Raw genomic sequence first — 19,908 nt, forward strand, 5'->3', positions numbered from 1 at the left:
AAAAGTTGAAAAATGACTTAAATTTATTTCATAAATGTGATTCTGCACAGTTATTCTAAGTGTCTCTATACTTTTAAGTGTATATGTTTATTTACGTGTGTGTGTGTGTGTGTGTGTGTGTGTGTGTGTGTGTAGCCATAGTCAGGGTCAAGATTTGAAGAATAATAAATTTGTAGTAAAACGTTAAGAAAAGTCCAAATGACACTTCTCTTGAAGGCATGCTTGGTTATGAATGTGTTAATATCTTTAACATGGCTTTTGATTGATGTCAATTCTGTCACATTTGAAATAATTTGGGTTGACTACATAATATTACCTAAATGTTCATCGTGTAAATATCAACAGTGGCAGCAAAATATGAAAAGTACATGGATTTCTATTTATAACTCTGACATTAATCCTTTAAATGATATTTTCATGTTGATTAAAAAAATTCATTCATACATTTTTAATGCCTGATTTAAATATCAATTTTTCAATCTATCAACCAACATTTCTGTAAATTATGAATCTGATTTTTACTTTATTATTCATGTCATCATGGCACTGAGTTATAATTCATGCAACTGATTTAAAAGTCTGTGCTTTATACTTTGAATATAATGAGCTATAAATATTGTAATAGGACATTTTCCAAAGACATTTTAAAAAATCATGTTTATAAGTTTGTAGTCTGACACCAAAGAGTTCTAAACAACAAATTAAAATCTATTGGAATGAAGATTGCTTTTGCTGGTATGATTTTCTGTCATTTCTAAACTTTCTTGTGTAAGGGGCTGCTAAGTTACTTGGTTCTATAATTTCAGCAAATATGTGCCAATATCTATTCCCAATATGGCCAAATGTTTATTATTATTGTGAACAATATTTTAATTTGAAAAGTTTCTATTTGTTGATTTGTTTGTGTAAGCTCCCTTAGTCAAAATGACTGGTGTAGATTCACTATTATTTGTTATAATTGAGTGAAACAAGATTGATAATTTCTGATCTTGAAAAAAGTGAAAAACATATCCACATGGCATTTTATAATCATACTAGGGGCCCAGTGCATGAATTCTTGAAAGAAACTGTGGGCTGCAAGGCTGCAGTGGGCACAGGGGCGGGTCTCGGCCCATCCTCTGTGCTCCTTCCTGGCCCCTCCAGCCATGGCCTCTGGTCCCCTCTCTGTGGGCAGCCCCACTCCTACTGCCGCTGCTCCCATGTGCTGATGACACCAGCCCCCTTGAACCCGCTGATGGTGCGGAACAATTGGGTCCGGCGCCAGCCATGGGTGTGAGTAGGGCTGGTGCCATGAGCGGGTGTGAGCGGCAGCTGCCAGCCCCGATAGCCCCTCAGGGGCAGGGGGAGGTGGAAAAGCCCTTAGGAGTGATTGGGGCTGGCAGCCACTGCTTGCACCTGCTGATGGTGCCGAGAGATCAGGGCTGGTGCTGGGCACTGGCAGGGAGTGCAAGCAGCAGCTCCAGTGTTGGCAGCAGGTGCAAGGAGGGCTGTCGCTGGCAGCAGGTGCAAGTGCCGGGTGGGAACGCGGCATGCAGGAGCAAAGAATTTTCAGTAACTACCAGAGGCTCGCCCCCATAACAGTGACCAGCATCCCGCCTAGGTCTGGAGCCCCCTGCTCCACCATCCTGCTGCGGCTGACACCAGCCATGTTCCACACGTGCCCCCTGGTGGTCAGCGCACATCATAGCGACCAGTTGTTCAGTTGTTCCATCGTTCAGTGTATTTGCACATTACCCTTTTATTACATAGCATATTCTGTGAAATTAAACTATTTTCTCATTGGAAAAGCAGAAAATCAAAATTTAGACATGATAATTTGAGGAAAACTACTGTTAAAGCCTTCCCTTTACTATTAGAAATAATGTAATAGTACCGTTGCTAACTAGACATAATTCTTCAGAGAGTTTCTATAATCTTAATGCTAAACAAAAGCCTTTAATTTAATGATAACCTTAAGATTTTAATTCCATGGTAAAAGGTAATGAATTGTTGGATGTCAGACTATCAGTGAAATAGGTAGTGCCAGAATACTTCTCATTTTTAATCAGTTTGCAATAAAAATATTACTAATGGTTGAATTAAAAATTAAATTGAATTTTAAAATTCATTTAATAACCAGTTATTTAATAAAGTTCAACCATTTCACAAAAAAACTTGTATTTTATTATTTTTTTTATTAACAGACTTTATTTTAAGAGCAGTTTTAGGTTTATAGATAAATTGACCTGAAAGTACAAAGAATCCCCACAGATCTCCTCTGTCTGCAGCCAACTTCTATTATTTTGGGATATGCTTGTTACAGTTGATAAAGCAATATTGATATAGTATTAACTGCAGCCCATAGTTTACATTTATGTTCACTCTTAATGTTCTATATTCTGTGGGTTTTAACAAATATCTTTGACCTGTGTCCACCTTTACACAAGAGTTTCACTGCCATAAATTACTTTAAAAAACACACATGGGACCATAATAATATTTTGCCAAGTTATAAGACATCAAAAAGCTAGTAATTTGTAATAGAAAAATGTTTTAGTATACTTTCACTAATTAATCCCAAATCATATTTATTACTTGTTGGAAACACTAACATTTAGCTACCCAAATGTGATTTATTATAGCACTTTAAATTAAATATTATTTTAAAACCATGAGGAGCCCTATCTTCCTATTTCACATGCGGGCTCTTATTTCTAATCTTTAGGAATGATGAAAAGTTGCATTATATACTTACTACTCTTATTCTCTGGTTAGTCATTTGGAGAGGAAATTTATGCTTACCCAATTGGGATTCAGTGCAATTGTTAATTTCTATGTGTTCTGGGATTCAGTAAATATTACTTAGAAAAATTTATTTATAAAAAGAAATGACTATATGGACTATCATATTTTCATATACGTGACTTTGAGTTGAACTGTGGCCTTATTTCTGTGCAACATAAGTATATCGTTTTCTCCTCTGCAAAAATAGAAAGTAAGAGTGAACTTGTGAATTTAAATTGTACCTAAATATTAGGTGTCTTTTGAGCAGATACAAAAACAGTAAATCTGAAATAGTGGATGTTTTTAAAAATTGAAGAAAAAAATATAAAATAAATGTAATTTATTTTAGAGACAATATTGTACTGACAAGAGTAAAGGCAACTATCCAAAATAGAGAACTATCTTTTAGAAGCAATTTTAGGAGAAAAAAATGTGATGATTCATGGTTAAACTACATTATTTGCAAATGACTTTGCAGTATAATATTTGTAAAGAAGTAAGTTTCTTCTGGACAATATTGATGCAAATATAAGAGAAAAATGCTGGATAGTTAGAGAAAAATTACTTGAAAATTGGAAAAGGGAGGGTTTAGGGTTTGGCCAGTGACAAGGACTATGAAAGAATTCACTACTTAAAGAACAGATGTAGAGAGAAAGTTTATTTTACTTTCCAGGAGAGGAAAGGGCCAAGTATTGCTAGTCAATACAGCGCAGGGAAGAGAGGGTGGCCTACTCTTTCAGGCAGTGGCTGTTACTAAGCGACAAGGAAGGAAGGGGGATTCTGTTGAAGTTGAGCAGATACCAGGGGTTGACTTGAAAAGTTACCATTTGTTTGCGTTCTAGGAGATAGTTCCACAGACTTCCTAGGGAGGGTATTTCTCCCAAACCTGTAAAGTATTTCTCCCAAACCTGTAAAACAAGCTTAGAGAAAAAGTTATAAATAATTTAAAAGAGGTTTGTTTAAAGGGGAGGAGAGTAGGGGAACTTTCGACTAACTAGAGATAGAGACTCCTTGGTGTGAATTATCCTTGAGTTGTGGAAACATCAGGGAGGAGGGGGATGCAAGAATGTAGCCTTGAGAGTAGCTTATCTTGTTGCACAGTATGAACAAAGGAGCTAATAATCTTGGGGTTTAATTACCAGGTGTTTTTCATAACTTGTGGAGGGCCACATCAAAGAAAAGATAAGGTCTTTTTCTGTCCATACAGGGAGCCAGAAAGATAATTAAATAAAAATACTACCTATCTGAAATGGCTAGAGGAGCTATTATAATTTATCACAGAAACAAAGAAAATAAGTACAGCACATAATCTCTCATTTATCCAGCTTATTTGGGAATGAAATATTCCACATGATTGTAACTTTTTAAAAAGTTAAACATACAAACTATTACTGTTTTAATTTTAAAAATTCAAAGTCTGTTGCTTTTTTCCAGCCTTTTAAAACATATGCTCTGTATTTTGTCTTGCTTCCTTGATAACTTTGAAATTTCATAATGAATATATATAAATTATTTTTGCTACAAAATAACAATAACTTCAGAGTTACTGAATTTGGGAGAAACAATTTACCTAGAAACTAAATGATTTGACAGTTTACAACTCTATGTCATGCATTTTGGCAACTTGGAAAACATGTTGGTCTCCTTTTTTGGTTTTCTATTAAATTTAGTAATTTGAAATTGCCAGAATAGTGATTTTAGGTAAATACTTTCCAGTGTATAAAGACAATCAATTCCCATGGCAAAGGGTTTAAAATAAAGCAGATATAATTTAAATAAACTTTTAAAATAAATGAAAGATTAGTTTAAGTAAACTGAATATTGACAATTGAATATGAAACAAACAAAATATTAACCATTGACTATTAACAGTTGAGTATAATTTAAATTCACTTACCATCATATATTGTAAACTAGGAAAAAAACATTTATGCATGGAAAAGAATTTGTTTCTTGGATATGGTTTAGGACAGTTTTGATGAGAACTAGATGGTTAACTAGGTCCTTTTTGGAGTTGGTTTGGTAGATTTACATTGATTTGTCCCCTTTTGGATGACATTACTGTTTTAAATGGTAAATATGCTGTTGTTGGAAAGGCAATAATGTATTGTTTATTTTTTTCATCATTAGGATTCAACCTACAGTCAACAGTTAATTATCCCAAGTATAGGATTGCCTTTAAAAACCAAAGTATTTGCAGCTGTGCAAGCCACTAATCTGGATGGCAGGTACTTTCACACTCTTATCTTTTGTTGGTTAAAACATTTTTGCTGCCTAAAACCTCATGAATCACAAAGTTAGCTCATTCCTTTCAATTTCAAAAACACTGTCATTGCCACAATGTTTAATCATGCTAATAAACAGAAATAACAAATTACAAAGATTAAGGGGTAACACTCATTTTTATGTCATTAATTGGAAAAATAGCAAGTCTTCCTATAAAGAAGGAGAGGTAGTGACTGGAAGAGGGCATGGGAAATCTTCTGAGATGCCAGAATGTTCTTTTTTTTTCTCCTGAAAGATGATTAATCAGATGCTATCATTTTGTGAAAACTTATGATTTGTGTGCTTTTCTATTTGTATGTTACTATTCAATATATAAAGGTGTATTAAAAAATCAAAGAACTCTCTCCACAAGAATCTGGACCAAATTTGTATAAAACAATACTCAGAAACATCTCTGTAAAGAAAAACCACCAAAAAAAACACAACCCATTCTATTTCCATATGATACTTAGAAAATTTAGAATGATCAAAATGGAAAGAGAATTCAAACGCTAAAGATCCAATCCTGTCCTATAAAAATTTAATACCTAAATGGCTTATTTTGGGTTTCTCACATATTATTACTTAAACTTTGTATCCTGAAGAGATTATTGTACTCTAGAAATTTGGTTCTACTTTAGCTTCTTTCTCTCTCTGTGTGTCTTCTTTTATTGGCATTCAATTCCCATGGACTAGTAATTATTATAACACCAGAGTAGAAATGAAGTAATGTATAAACGTACGCATAGTCTGTCCTTTTGGAGGAAGCTTGTGTCTTTGCCTCATGGCTTTCTTTTACCCACCATCACTGATTCTGGCATAATGTAGAGTGTGTAATTTACACACCAAACTCCTTTGCTGTATGTGGTATTGTAATATTCTTGTCATCTGTTAGAGACAGTAACTTTTGGAAACAAACTACCACTGTTCACAGTGAACTTACACACATCTATGCAGCTCACTTTTGGGTTTTGTTTCCTCAGGCTTTGACTGTCCAGTTGCCTTGTATACACATCCATTTGATGTAGGATAGCAAATTCTTACAGATTTTAAAACACCTTTGAGTTTAGGAGAATGTTCTAATCAATAAGAATCTTCTGCAAATAACTAATAAAAAAAAACTATATTTCATGGGATAAGACAGTTGTCAATATTTACTTGCCTTACCCAAAGGGAGTTGTGACTCTGGATTTTGTTTGCCTCTTCCTGCAGATGGAATGTCTTAATGGATTATTGCTACACAACCCCATCAGGGAATCCAAATGATGATATTCGGTACGATCTCTTCCTTAGGTAGGTGTCTAAGTCCTGCACTGATAGCAAAAACTAAATTGTAGGTAATTGAATTGGAAAATACAAGCCATTGGTACACATTATAGGGCACTTTTATAGTTTTCAAATGTAAAGTTTTACATTTTGAACTTTTATTCCTTATAAAGCTCTAAGTATAAAAGTTGAGACCAGTTTTCAACAGGAAATGCTGATAAGGCTATTGTTGAATGAGAGTTGCAAGTAAGTTAGGTTCATCAAAGATGTTTTATTCATGTTTAGGATATATAGGAATATTTCACTGTCTTGGCAAAAGCATGGCTAGGCTACTATTGTCAATAAGAGAAAGGCAGTGGGAGGGAACTATTTATTCACAGCTACACTTGACTCTTCGCAAGTCAAAAGGAGACTAAAGTTAAAGTAAAGGTCTGGATAATTTAGACCCCCAAAATGCTTTTCTCCATTTATCAGTATTTAATATGAAAGTATAAAATAGCCTCCTACTCCTTTTTTATTAGAGCCAGTAACTTCAACTTCATTCCCCAATCGACAGTGATAGAGTGAATGTAATCTAAATTTGGGGAAAGGGGACATTGATCATAAAAACATTCAATCATTTCAGTTCCCTTTCAGCATTTTTATCTGATAGCAGAACAGACTTGAGAGTCAAGCAATGGCTTCTAATCATCCTTATAAAATGCAGTTGGCTCAGATAACTGCTGCTTATTGACACACGATGGGAGTAATATGATGAGAAACCAAAAGAATCTGTTTCATTGGCTAATCAAGGTGAAGATGATGTTCAGAGGTTATGGTCAAACTGACACTCATATCGTATTGCTGGAAGTGTTAATTTGGGCAATATTATTGAGAAAATTTATCAAAAGTCTTAAAAGATTTCATGTTCTTTGACTCTATGTTTACAAATTGGGAAGCATTCTAAAATATTGATAATTTTCTGGTCTATTAGTGCTATTTAAAATAGTAAACATGGGAACAAACTGGCTGTTCAGCAATGAGGAAATGGCTAGGTGAATTACGGAGAACCAGTAAATTGAGAGCTCACCCAGGCACTGCAATCATGTAATTATTTATAAAATAGAAAAAAAAAAGTTGGTTGTATTTTACTTTCTCCCTTTCCGTCTTCTCAGTATTTCTATACTTGAAATATATAGTTCTTAACATATAAATGTATTAAGTACAAAAGTGAAATAACCATATCTAATTATATGTACAGTTAACCTCATTTATATTCTATATGATAGAAAGGACTATAAGAAAATACATAAAATGGTTCACAGAGATTACTAATGCATGATGAAATTGGGGATGATTTTGTTTTGACATTTTTCTTTTTCCAAAATGTCTATAATAATCACAAATTGCCAATGTGGAATACAATTATCAAACTTCTATCTGGTATGACCCTGGCTTCAGCTTAGTTTTCAGTCTTTTCAGTTTTCTTGTTGGAAACTATAGAAGAGTGAAATGTGTAACTAAAAGAAGTCTCCAAAATGCCATTTTCAGTAAAACTAGGAGGAAAGAAAGCCCATAGGAAGTCCAAAATATGTTAGTGCTAATAAAAGCAGTTAAGATTAAGAGAAAATTGTGGAATATGCTCATGAATTAACTTGAGAAACACAGGGCAGAGAAAACTCAGCTGCACAATTACATTATTAAAAAAAAATTGCCTGTCATTGTAAAACAGGAGGGTGGCTCATGAATTGGGAAAACCCTTGAGGAAGGTGATTAATATTCTACATTTCCCTAGGAGTCCCAGGGTAAAAATAAAACAAAACAAAACAAACAAACAAACAAACAAACAGGTCTGGGGAAATCCAACTCTTTCATATATGAACTAGAGGCCCAGTGCACGAAATTTGTGCATGAGGGGGGGTCCCCTCTCCCCAGCTTGCACTCTCTCCAATCTGAGACCCCTCGGGAGATGACCGACTGCCAGTTTAGGCCCTATCCCAGGGACCATTGGCTCCTAACTGCTCACCTGCCTGCCTGTCTGATTGCCCCTAACTGAACCCCTGTTGGCCTGGTCACCCCCAACTGCCCCTACACCAGCCTGGTTGCCCCTCACTTTCCCCCTCTGCTGGCCAGTCACCCCTCATTGCCCCTCCCTGCTGGCCTGGTCGCCCCATGCAGCCTGCTGCTCAGTCATTTGGCCAGCCCTCACTAACCACCCTGCTGGCCTGGTTACCCCACACAGCCTGCTTGTTCAGTGCTTTGGTTGTCCTTCACTAACCCCCTGCCAGCCTGGTTGCCCCATGCAGCCTGTTCGGTCATCCGTTTGGTTGTTTTGGTTGCGACAGTCGCTTAGGCTTTTATATATATAGATGGTCAATAAATGAAGGTAATTCTAAAAATGTTCCTACATACTACAAAATAAATGCAAAAAAATGTTAAAGATGAATTAAACTCATTATGAAAAATATTTCCATGTGCTGGTTGGGTAGCTCAATTGGTTGAGGGTTCGATTCCCAGTCCAGTTGTGTAGTGGAGGCAACCAACCAATGTTTCTCACGTTGATGTCTCTCTCTCTCTCTCTCTCTCTCTCTCTCTCTCTCTCTCTCTTTCGCCCTCTCTCAAGATATCCTGGGTGATGATTAAAATAATAATAATAATAAATGTTGCCATGAAACAGATTTGTAATCAAATATTCTAACAATAATTTTGTTTTACAATTTAAGAAGTAATTATATTTATGAAGGTACAATAAAAAAAAAACTCAGGTCAGAAAGAACAGTAAAATTTAAGGCCATGAAAACGTGAAAAGGGAATTGGGAGAATTTTAGATGAAACAAACAAAAAGAAATCTATTGTAAGTGGAAGACATAATTAGAAGGCGTGCAAAGGAGAATAAACACAGCAGACAGCACAGTGTGGGACAGGGAAAATAAAAATAAGAAATGCAATTAAAAAGAAACAAATGTGAAGGAGATGATAAAAAGTTAGAGTAGAAACAATAGAAATAAAAGATGGCAAAAGAAACTAAATTCATGTATAATATGCATAATTGGAATCCCCCAAAGAAACCAAAATAATAGAATAAAACAAATATTTAAAAATATAGCCCAAGAATACTCTCCTAAATTAAAGAAATTTGTACCAACATAGTGAAAGGGCATTAGATAATATTGAAGTGTTCACAAAATGGAAACTAGAGGAACTATAAAAAGACATAGTCAGAAATATAATAAAAGTGAAAGACTATTTACCCTCTCTCAGAAAACTTAGTTCTGGTGGCTGATAATTAAGTAAGGATATAGGAGTTTAAATGACATAATAAATAAGTTATATATTGATAGCTAGCAATTTAAAACAATATATCAGAAAACAGAAAGTCACTGCCACTTGGAAGTTTAAAACTCTTAAATAACATTTGGATCAGAAATAGAAATATGAATCAACATTTTGGAAAATATAAAGAACAATTAAGATTTTTTTAAAAAAAACACACACACATAAAATAGAGAAGTACAAGGTACTCAAATCAAGAAAAAAGTGATAAAGTACAACTCCATATAAACAACAACAGCAAAACATGGAAATGAGAAAAAGTATAGCCCTACCAGATATTATAGTTAGAAAAGCTCTAAAATTATTAAATACATGTGATACTATGCAAGACTAGACACATAGATAACAAAAATTTGAAAAAGTAAGCTGAGAAATAGATCCAAAACGTGGGAATTTACTATATGGTAGGTTGTGATATCACAAAGCAGTGGGATAAACAGAGATTTTTTAAAATAGTGCTGGATAATGGATAACCATGAGAAAGTATAGCACTAGATCTATAGTATACTTCACTCAATACACCATAATGAACTTTACACAGATTATTAACGTAAGTATAAAAGTGGTAGAAAAATATATTAACTTAAGAAATATTTTTTAAACTTCAGAATATGGAAAATCTGTCTTCAGCTCAAATACTAGACACCATAAAAGAAAATATTGAAAATATAACAAAAATAAAAGTGTGTATGTGCGCACACACACACACACACACACACACACACACACACACACTGTGAGGAATGTCCAAAGCCAAACAACAAAGTAAAATAATATGCAACTTATATATGAAGCAAGGATGCCCTTTTCCTAACATATAAAGAACTTGTAGGAATCAGAATGGAAAGGCCAGCAATAGAAATGTGGGCAAAGGACATAAGCAGTTTTCAGATTAAGAAACACAAAGTGGCTCTAATGTATATGAAAAAATGTAAATAATAATTATATGGTGATAGTTTATTTTTACTATCAAATAGGGAACAATCCAAACATTTTTCCATAGGCTTTGTTCATGTAGCTCTGGGGGAAAATAGGGATATTTTTTTTTCATATATTACCGAGGAAGTACAAAAATGTAACAGTATTTATAGAGGGCAATGTAGCAAACTCTATCAATTAATCTCACAGATATATTGCATAGATACCCTGCACATGTTCAAAATGCTGCATTATAAGGCAACCTATTAGTTAAATTAGTTGTGCTTCACAAATCGGAACACTTTTTTTACTCTGTTTGTAAAAAGCAAAATATTCAAGGATACACAATTAGGTAACTAAATAAACTCTGTCAAATGGAATACTATACAGCTGTGGATAAAGAATGAGGAGCCTCACTAAGTATAGATATGGAAGGATCTCTTAGGGTACATTACTAAATTTTAAAACAAGGCAAGGTCCAAACATATTGATTGTGCTACAGCTTGTGCAAGAAGGAAGGAACAATAAGAATATATTGCTTGTGCTTCTCTTTGTACATTCCCTGGGCGGATGCAACACAAGTGGGATCACCTCTGGCTGGTTTGTATGTGGATGTGACTGGTATGGACAGGGTCAAAGATGGGAGGAGACTTTTCACTATATATACTTATATTTTTTATTGTTACCATGTGAAATTACCTCTAAAAATTGACAGTAATGTCATAATCAGGAACTGATCTATTTATGTTCTATGATCAAAGTCATTCTTATCATATCTGTTGAGCTAGCTAATTCTCTTATTAAATGTCTCTAGCATGGCATGATTTTGTTAGCTCTTAATGTAGTGGGGTACTTTTAAGACTGCAGAGATTTATTTACAAGTCCCAGTGGGCTGGTAATTTCCAGTAATATCCTGTTTTCACATTCCCTAAAATGCAGCTGTGACAAAGATCCGCAGACCACGGTCATTGAAAACGGTAGAAGCCAGCAGGGCCGCTTCTCCTTCGAAGTGTTCCGATTTGTGAAGCACAAGAATCAGAAAATGTCCACCGTCTTCCTGCACTGCGTTACCAAGCTCTGCAGAGCTGATGACTGCCCCTTCCTGATGCCAGTATGTTTCTGAGCAACTTTAGTCTAAATCGTCAAATTGATCTAAGCTGAAAGGTTATCAAGTGCTCACTAATTTCTGTAGTGAGAGTGGATGTGCATCAGGTCAAACTGTTTGCAGTAGGATTTATTCATTCATCCAGTGGAGATCTATTGAACGCCGACTTTGTGCCAAGCATTGTACTGGGAATACAGAGATGCATGCATGAATTCTGAATTCAGTGAGCTTATCCTTATCCTAGGAGCAGGAAATAGTCATGAAATGAAACAAGAAAAAAAATGTTATGGCACAAGGCAGACATAGATATGGGCTGTAGTAAGAGGCAGTGCCCATCATTGTGAGAGAGATGAAGCAGAAGATATTAGGAGGGTTGGTGGAAGAGATGAACCTTGAGCTGTGCCAGAAAATGGATGAACCCAAAAGGAAAAAAAAATCAAGAATGCGAGAGACACTCCATGCCAAAGAGTGGTCAAAGTCACAGACACTTAAACAGAGTAGCCAGGGAACCTCCAGGCCTACAGTCAGGCTGTGGAGCAGAGTGGAAGATGATGGACAACCTGAGGAGGGGGCAGGGCTGGCACTAGAAAGGGAGATTGGGGCCAGATGGACTAGGGATCCCTTGGATTAAAAATTAAAATCTATAAAAGGTGAGATTCTGAAGTGCTTAAAGCCATCACATAAACTATAGACCCATTTACTACTGAATAAAATATTATATTGTTGACAGACCTTCTAGGGTCATGTCAATATTAATCTGAGAAAAATACAGACACATTTTATAACATGAAATGACTTTAGTATGTTTATATTCATGTTCAAATTCATGATTTTCTTTATTGTTATAGACTAGTTTAGTTCTAACCAGCTATACCAGATGGGATTAAATGGAGAGTTCACATTACCTTGGCTCTGTGCTGACCAACATTTCAGGAAAGATTTATTAAAGGCTTGAGAGAAATAAAAGAGGAAAAGTTTGATAAACACAGCTCTTTTTTCAGGAGAGCCACTGAGCTGTGTAAATTAATGAGGCAATGCACTACTATAACGGGAGGAAATAAGAAATGTGGCCCAAGCCAGGATAAGAAACACTGTAGCAGTTATATGTAAAGTAAATAAATGCACAGAAGTAAGTGAATAAAATTAAACATGTGGTATCTCTTCCAAAAGAATCTGCTTTCCAAATGGCCATAAAGAAGCAATTTTGTGCCGGTGTGGAATTTCATTTGTTTTCATTAACTCCTCAGAGTTGCAGCCACAGAGAAAGGAGAGACGCAGGGAGGAGGACCACTTGGAGCCCCCAGAGCACTTCTGGAAATGCCATCCTCTCTGCGGGGCCCATCATTACGCGGAGTGGTAAGCGTGCCCCTCCTTTTGTGTGTAGCAATAGTCAGTTCCAAAATGGCTTGTTAGTTGGCTTCTAAGGAGAACACAAAGTGGTTCCTAAAGAGCGCTAATTAACTGTAAGACAAGATAAACTGCTAAACAACTTTAATTTCACAGTAGTTTCCTGTTTACTCAGCTTACACAAAGGGCAGTATTGTCTTTATCACATTTCCTTTTACACACACACACACACACACACACACACACACACACACAGAAAGTATACCATCCTGGACAGTTTCACTTGCCCTTCCCAATTCACTCTACTTTTCCGCCCTGCCCTCTGCCTCTGACAGACCTGTGTGAACTTGGTCTATAGGCAGCCTTGCCATCCAGTTTCTGGTTGGGCTTGGCCAATAGGTGGCGCTCTCAGAGAATGGTAGTGAAGTCCACCCAGCTCCTGCCAGACAACTCCACTGAGCTGGTCTCAGAGCTGGTCCCTCCTCTTCACCCATTGCTCGATTAACTTTACTTTCCCTTGTGAATTCCCTACATTTTTATTAACAGTCCTATTAAATTCTCCTTAAATTGCCCAGTTTGCATACCCTTTCTTTTCTCCCAGGATCCTGAATATTACATAACCCCGTCTAATGTACTCTTTCATACTCATGAATCTACTAATGTACACAACTGTTCATACACATATATCCTCATGTATGCAAGTACAATAGTTGTGTATGTATATGTTCTCTCTCTCTCTCAAGTGATATTGCTTTACATCAGTATGAAACCAGAGACATCCAGTATAAAACAGACATGCAGTGTAAACAAAACAAATTAATTTTTAATTTAACAAAACAAACACCAAAAACTAGATAGTTCCATCTTTTGTCCTAACAAGCTTTGTGACTTGGGATTGCATGTTATTTCAGTTCTGTGGGCAAATGTTTCTCCATTTTTTAAATAAAGGTTTTGAAAAGTACCCTTAAAGATTCTTTCTACATCTATAGTTCTAAACTTGTCTTAAAAAGCAGAATTCTGATTTGGGTTATATTTTAATATTTTTATCTATTTTATATTAGCCATAAGTCTATTGTTGTATTTCAATTAGATTATCTTTATCTTTTCTTCCATCCCACAGTGAAAAATGTTTTACCTGAAGTAGGTGATTAAGCACAAAGTGGTTAGAGCCTGAAAAATTCAAACAATTGCGTTATTCACTCCCCTGTGTTTGTATCAACATAGCAATAAAAGAGCTAATAGGCCTTTTAAATAATGCAGACATTTATTAAATATAAAATTTCAAACTTAGTCCACACTCTTGAGGGTTTGGTATGTGTTTTGAATGGTTTGAAAAGAACTAGTTAGTGGCTTATAAAAGTCCCAAATCTTATCTCTATTTAGCTGTCTGAAATAGCTTCTAGAACCACACTGCATGGAAACTCAGCTCTTGTTGCCAATGATTAGGAATGCTTTGGGGTTAGTACAATAAAAATGTTTTTATTTCTATAGAGTGTGTCTAGTGTCAGTTTGCTGTAAGAAAAGAACCTTGAAAGTTGAGTAGATGGTTTTTCTTCTTATTAACCTCCTTGCCTTACTTTTTACTAGAACTAAATTCAATTAATCTATTTTTTAATTTAAATATTACACATTTCAAATAATTTGCTAGTGTAAGATAATTTTCAAAAACACCAAAATTCGTATAGATTACTAAGTAGATGTTTCTAAATAGCTAACCAGCAATTCAGATTTGTTGGTTTCACCTACATCATATCTAGTCATCCAAAATATCTGTGTTAAAAACTCAATGAAGTAATGCCTTTAATCACAACACCACTGATGTCATGTGGGATTTCTTCCTTTCTAAGTTCAACTTGTTTTTACCTCTTGGGTGATATTTATTCCCAACACACTGAAGTTGTCTCTTAGTCACCTTGGGCTCTCCACTGGCAAAGCTCCCAAAGGATATGTTCAAACATTACAGATCCCCTTCCTTCCTCTCTGACTCTCTGTGAATTTATTTTTAAAATAATTTAGATAAATAGCAATAGATGTTTCTCAATTTTTGGTGATCATGGTGGTCTCACTGTGTAGAGGACTATACATAACAATGTTTCCTAAAAAATGTATTTAGTTACTAAATAATATTTTAAATTACATGTAAACACAGAATTTAGGAAATCAATCTGTATCCATCCACAGACAAATCCAATATAAACTTAATGTCCTGCTTAATAACCAAGGCAACCTTCTTTCCTTAGTTTCACTCTATTTTTACCGTAGGTCAGCTAGAATTCATCTCTCCAGATCCTATGGCCGATTTTATAGAGAGAAGTCCAATTTCAAGCTTGATTTGCTCTGGTCAAACCTCTCTGATACTTGGAAGTTTTGCTTTTTTTTACTCATTGAACCACTCCTTTCCCCTACATTTGGCTTAGGTCAAGTTTAATAAGATGTTAAACCTCAGAACTTTTGTTCTGTTTTGCGTTTTAATGAGATCAAATCCATTCTGGTTATTTTTACCCAACATTGTTAAATCATTTTGTTAGTTGATTTAGGAAAATATTTACATCCTCAAACTTCAAATATCTACAAAAGTCCTGAAGTGTTATTCTTTTAAGCTCCCAAATACTAAAACCATTTGGTAGGAAAACGCTTATCATGGGGTACAATTCTGGAAATTTAAAGGTATCATCACTGAAAAACAATAGTAATAAATAGTCTGTTTACATAAATTCCAATGGAGAAGTCCAAGACAAACTCTTGTTCAACTAGTATCATTGAGTATTTTCGGTAGTTAGAAATTCACCCAATTGAATTTATTTAGCCCCTATAAGAGATAGGCACTCTGGTTGGAATTGGGAATACGATAGAAAATAGGCCACAGTCTGCTCTCAGTGATCTCAGAGTTCAAAGGTAGAGATAGACTATGAACAAACATAACAGGGAGAGAAGTAAAAAGTTTGAAGGCTCTGAACTTGAAATATGTGGTTCCTTTTACTATATAGGTAATTAAAATTTAAAAAAAAAAATAGCTTGTGCCTGGCTGGTGTAGCTCAGTGGACTGAGCATCATCCCATGGACCAAGAGGTCCCAGATTCAATTCCCAGTCAGGGCACATGCCTAGGTTGCAGACTAGATTCCCAGTGAAGGGTGTGCAGCAGGCAGCTGGTTGATGTGCCTCTTTCATGGATGTTTCTGTCTCTCTCTCTCTCCTTTTCTCTTCCTCTCTGAAATCAATAAAAATATGTTAAAAAATAGCTTGTGCTAAGAAAGAAAACTCTTCATTTTGCATATATCTTTGTACTAATGTCCCCCCCCCCATTTATTTCAACTACTTATAGGAAAGAAAAGCAGAGAATGATAATTTATCTGCCACTTCTGGCTTTGGAACAGCTGTGGCATTGCTGTGACCACTTTTCTCCTATTGGTCCTCAGCTAACGTTGTGTTTTTGAAGAACCCATCAAGTTTAGTATTCTAATCTGATCTAATTCCAAAGGTTTATTGTGGCATATATGTCTGTTAAGAACAAGAGGACATGACAAACAAACAAACTAACTAACAAAAAACAGGAGTGTGGCCCTAGCCTGTTTGGCTCAGTGGATAGAGCATCGGCCCGGAGACAGAAGGGTGGTCCGGGCATGTGGGGGAGGCAACTAACTGATGACTCTCTCTCACATCATGTTTTGTTCTCTCTGTCTCTCCCCCTTTCTTCCACTCTCTCTAACAATCAATGGAAAAATATCCTTGGGTGAGGATTAACAAAAATATTGAAAAATAATTTTTAAAAAATAGACAGGAGTGTGTGGTGACAAAAATTTTCTGGAAAATGTCTACCTCCCCTTCCTGGGCTCAACGGGGCTTTGATTTCTTTTTTTTTTTTAAATTGTGATAATACTAATATTGCTGGGCATCAGAAAGAGCAACCAGATTAAATTATTTTCTCTATATTTATCCACTATCAAATACAATCCCATACAATGTTCTAGTATTACATGCTTGATTTCAGCCATCTGCCAAACGTAGGATGCTTCCGGTTTCAGAGTCCTAGAACCTGGAGCTGGTATGGCTCATGTGGCCTTGTGTCCCCACAGAGATTTTGTTCACAGCCAAGCCTTCGTGGGTGACACCTGGGATATTGTTCTTACAGAAGTGTTGGAGATAATGTGGGAGAGGAGGGGATATTCTGACTTTTCTTATTAACCTCAGGGTGCAGAAAATAGTTGGGGTACTTTTGCCTAATTTGGGCCATATAGGAGAAAGGAGCTTTCTATTTTTTTAATAGAAACATGTTTTAGAGCCAATGAGTTTGATTTCTAAACAAAGAATAACTGTTAGAAAAAACTTTAGAGTGTTATATATTCTTCTCCATGTTCCAGGGGGGCAGTTTGCCTTAAGAGAAGAGTCACATGGACCTTTTGGATGAATTAATCACAGTTCCTTCATCCCATCTCTTTCCATGAAAAGAAAGTGTCTATAAAATGGTGTTGCTTGGAGGTTAGGATTTTCCTAAGGGTGCCTTATAAGGAAAATGGAGCTGTTTTTCTTTTTGTCCTATAGCAATGCACCGCACCATTCTAAAGATTCCTGAGAATGCGTGCTCTATTAATTTTGGGCATTGCTCTTCAGGGATCAAACAGAGGAACCATCATTTCTGCCGAGACTCACATGTCTAAAAAGAAATGGCATCAGATGTTTTATAAATATCTCACCAAGTTCTCCCATCAATGGTTTCAAATACTGATCCTAGAGTTTTGTAGCTTGAGATATTCATCTCTGACTAAAATATTTTTTCATACTTGGCTAGTTTATATTATTTTAGAAAAAGGAGGCTGAAACTGAGCTTTTACTTAAACACATGTTTACTTTATCAAAGAGGCTGTGACAGATGGAAGTTTCTTCATCTGTAAAGTGGAGGTAGCAATCATATATAAACCATATGGCTATTATGAGGATTAAATGTGATAACATACAAAACAGCACTTTATAAACTGTATGGCACTAAATGCACATTAATTGTCATAATATTTATCTTCAAAATCTGTCAACTGCACTCATTTTATGGTCCAAATAACAAACAGTCACAAATGCATACACAACCACATATTTAAACACAAATACAAAGTTCACACATTGTACAAGCTCAAGGGTTAATTGCTATATGATTACTAAACAGGTAACAAAAATTGTAAAGCCAAGTGAATGTGTTCATTGCATCTATTATTATGTTTGCCAGGAAAAAGTGAAAAATCAACAGCTTCCCAGATGCAAATTAACCTACAACTCAAGCTCAGACTTCATGTCTCCCTTTCAGTTAGTTATTAAGTGTGAATTTATCTTCTTGGAGCGTAAAATGATGCTTTTGCTGATTTCGATGGGCAAATTGGCAACACTTAAAATAGAGCAGCACTACATAATGAATATTTCTCTATAACAGAATAACAAATGTCAGGCTATAGGGCTATAAAAAATGTAATAACTGTTAACAATTACTGCCCCCACTAACATGACTAAAGAGATAATGATGAAACAAAGCTGGCAGAAAAGAATACAGAACAGTATATTTTCAATTATATTTGTGGCAGAGTATGGGCTTGGGGAACAGATAGATGATAAAATTTTTCACATGTGGAATGGAAAATTGGAAAACAGAATGGTTTAGGAGAATTTTTATTATCAATTGCCTTCCCCATGGAGCTTATGGGTGAAGGTGAAAAGACATGTTGGTAAAAAGTAATTATGGAATTATAATAAACATAGATAAATGTTTGCAGACACAATATTGCTATTTTTTTTCTTTTTTCCCTTCCAGATGAGACTCCAACCAACAATTCACAGCTTGGTAAGATAATTAACATATACTGAAACTAAAATTATGATTTTTTAAATTTTAAAGATTTTTGATGATCAGTTGCAAATTCATAATCAACTAAATATATTACAAGTTTGTTATATTTTAAATAACAGTTCACTGAGGATAGCTGAATAGATGACTATTATTTTTTTGATACCCTGGGCCTACCAAGCTTCGAAACAATATAATCCTTTGGTGATTGAATTTAAAAACAGTCACATAGATTGTTGCTTGATGTAGTGTCATGCTGTTATTCTATAAGATACCGATGGCAGATGCTTGCATATATATAGGGATAAGGTAACATGAATCTAACATTGGGCCTTTCCACTGTGTTTGTCTTATTACTTATAGGTTCTCCAAATGAACCACCATTCCAGCTGAATGCCGTCACCAGCGCACTGATATCAGGAATGGTCATTCTGGGCGTCATGAGCTTTTCCCTACTCCTGTGCTCACTGGCCCTTCTGCGTAAGAAGGCACCCAATAGTTTGGTGTTGAATGGCATAAGAAACCCAGTCTTTGACTGACTGCAACAGATTCTTGCTCTGGAGAGAAGGCTCACTGTGTGACCGCAGTCTGTGTTCCATCTGAATTGAATGTGAGCCAGCACTTGATATTTGTAGGTTTGGCACATTTCACAGTGTAGCTCTTCAGCGTGATGCTAGCGAAAGAATTTTAATAATATTGCTGTTGTCTCTTATGGATGTGGTCAGCCATATTTGTATGGCACCAATGATTATACTGATAACGAGCAAATGACATTCAGGACTTATATCTTACAGGATAAGTCATATTTTATCTTATTTCAATTTTCTTTTGATTATTGGTTATAGAGATAAAAGATAGGAATAGGAATAAAAACAGGAATTATTTACATTTTGCCCCATAAGCATTAAAATCCAATGCACTGGCATTTAGATTTGCAGTCCTGAAATGAAAGTTGTTTTTGTTTTATTCCAGATAATTTCAGCTTGGGAATATACTTTCATTGAATTGGCCAATTTAGACATCTGAGATTTAACTACTCATTCTATGACCTCCTGTATTTTGGGATGATTTCTCAAATTGACATTCATTTTCTAGAAAAACTTTTGG

General features: G+C 35.5%; 1 protein-coding gene across 1 annotated transcript in view; it reads left to right on the plus strand.

Annotated features, from left to right (window-relative positions):
- The window catches only part of LOC307097422 (zona pellucida-like domain-containing protein 1), a gene marked incomplete at both ends in the record, with an annotated part of 44,167 nt that extends 24,827 nt beyond the window's left edge, over nt 1–19,340 (plus strand). The window contains 6 exons of the mRNA XM_079767445.1: nt 4,894–4,991; nt 6,241–6,321; nt 11,464–11,635; nt 12,877–12,985; nt 18,769–18,798; nt 19,165–19,340. Coding sequence (XP_079623571.1) covers nt 4,894–4,991; nt 6,241–6,321; nt 11,464–11,635; nt 12,877–12,985; nt 18,769–18,798; nt 19,165–19,340 — 666 coding nt within the window. The remainder of the gene's footprint in view (nt 1–4,893; nt 4,992–6,240; nt 6,322–11,463; nt 11,636–12,876; nt 12,986–18,768; nt 18,799–19,164) is intronic.
- Between the last annotated feature and the right edge of the window lie 568 nt (nt 19,341–19,908).

The sequence above is a fragment of the Cnephaeus nilssonii genome (genome assembly GCF_951640355.1).
Source record: "Cnephaeus nilssonii genome assembly, chromosome: 3".
NCBI lineage: Eukaryota > Metazoa > Chordata > Mammalia > Chiroptera > Vespertilionidae > Cnephaeus > Cnephaeus nilssonii.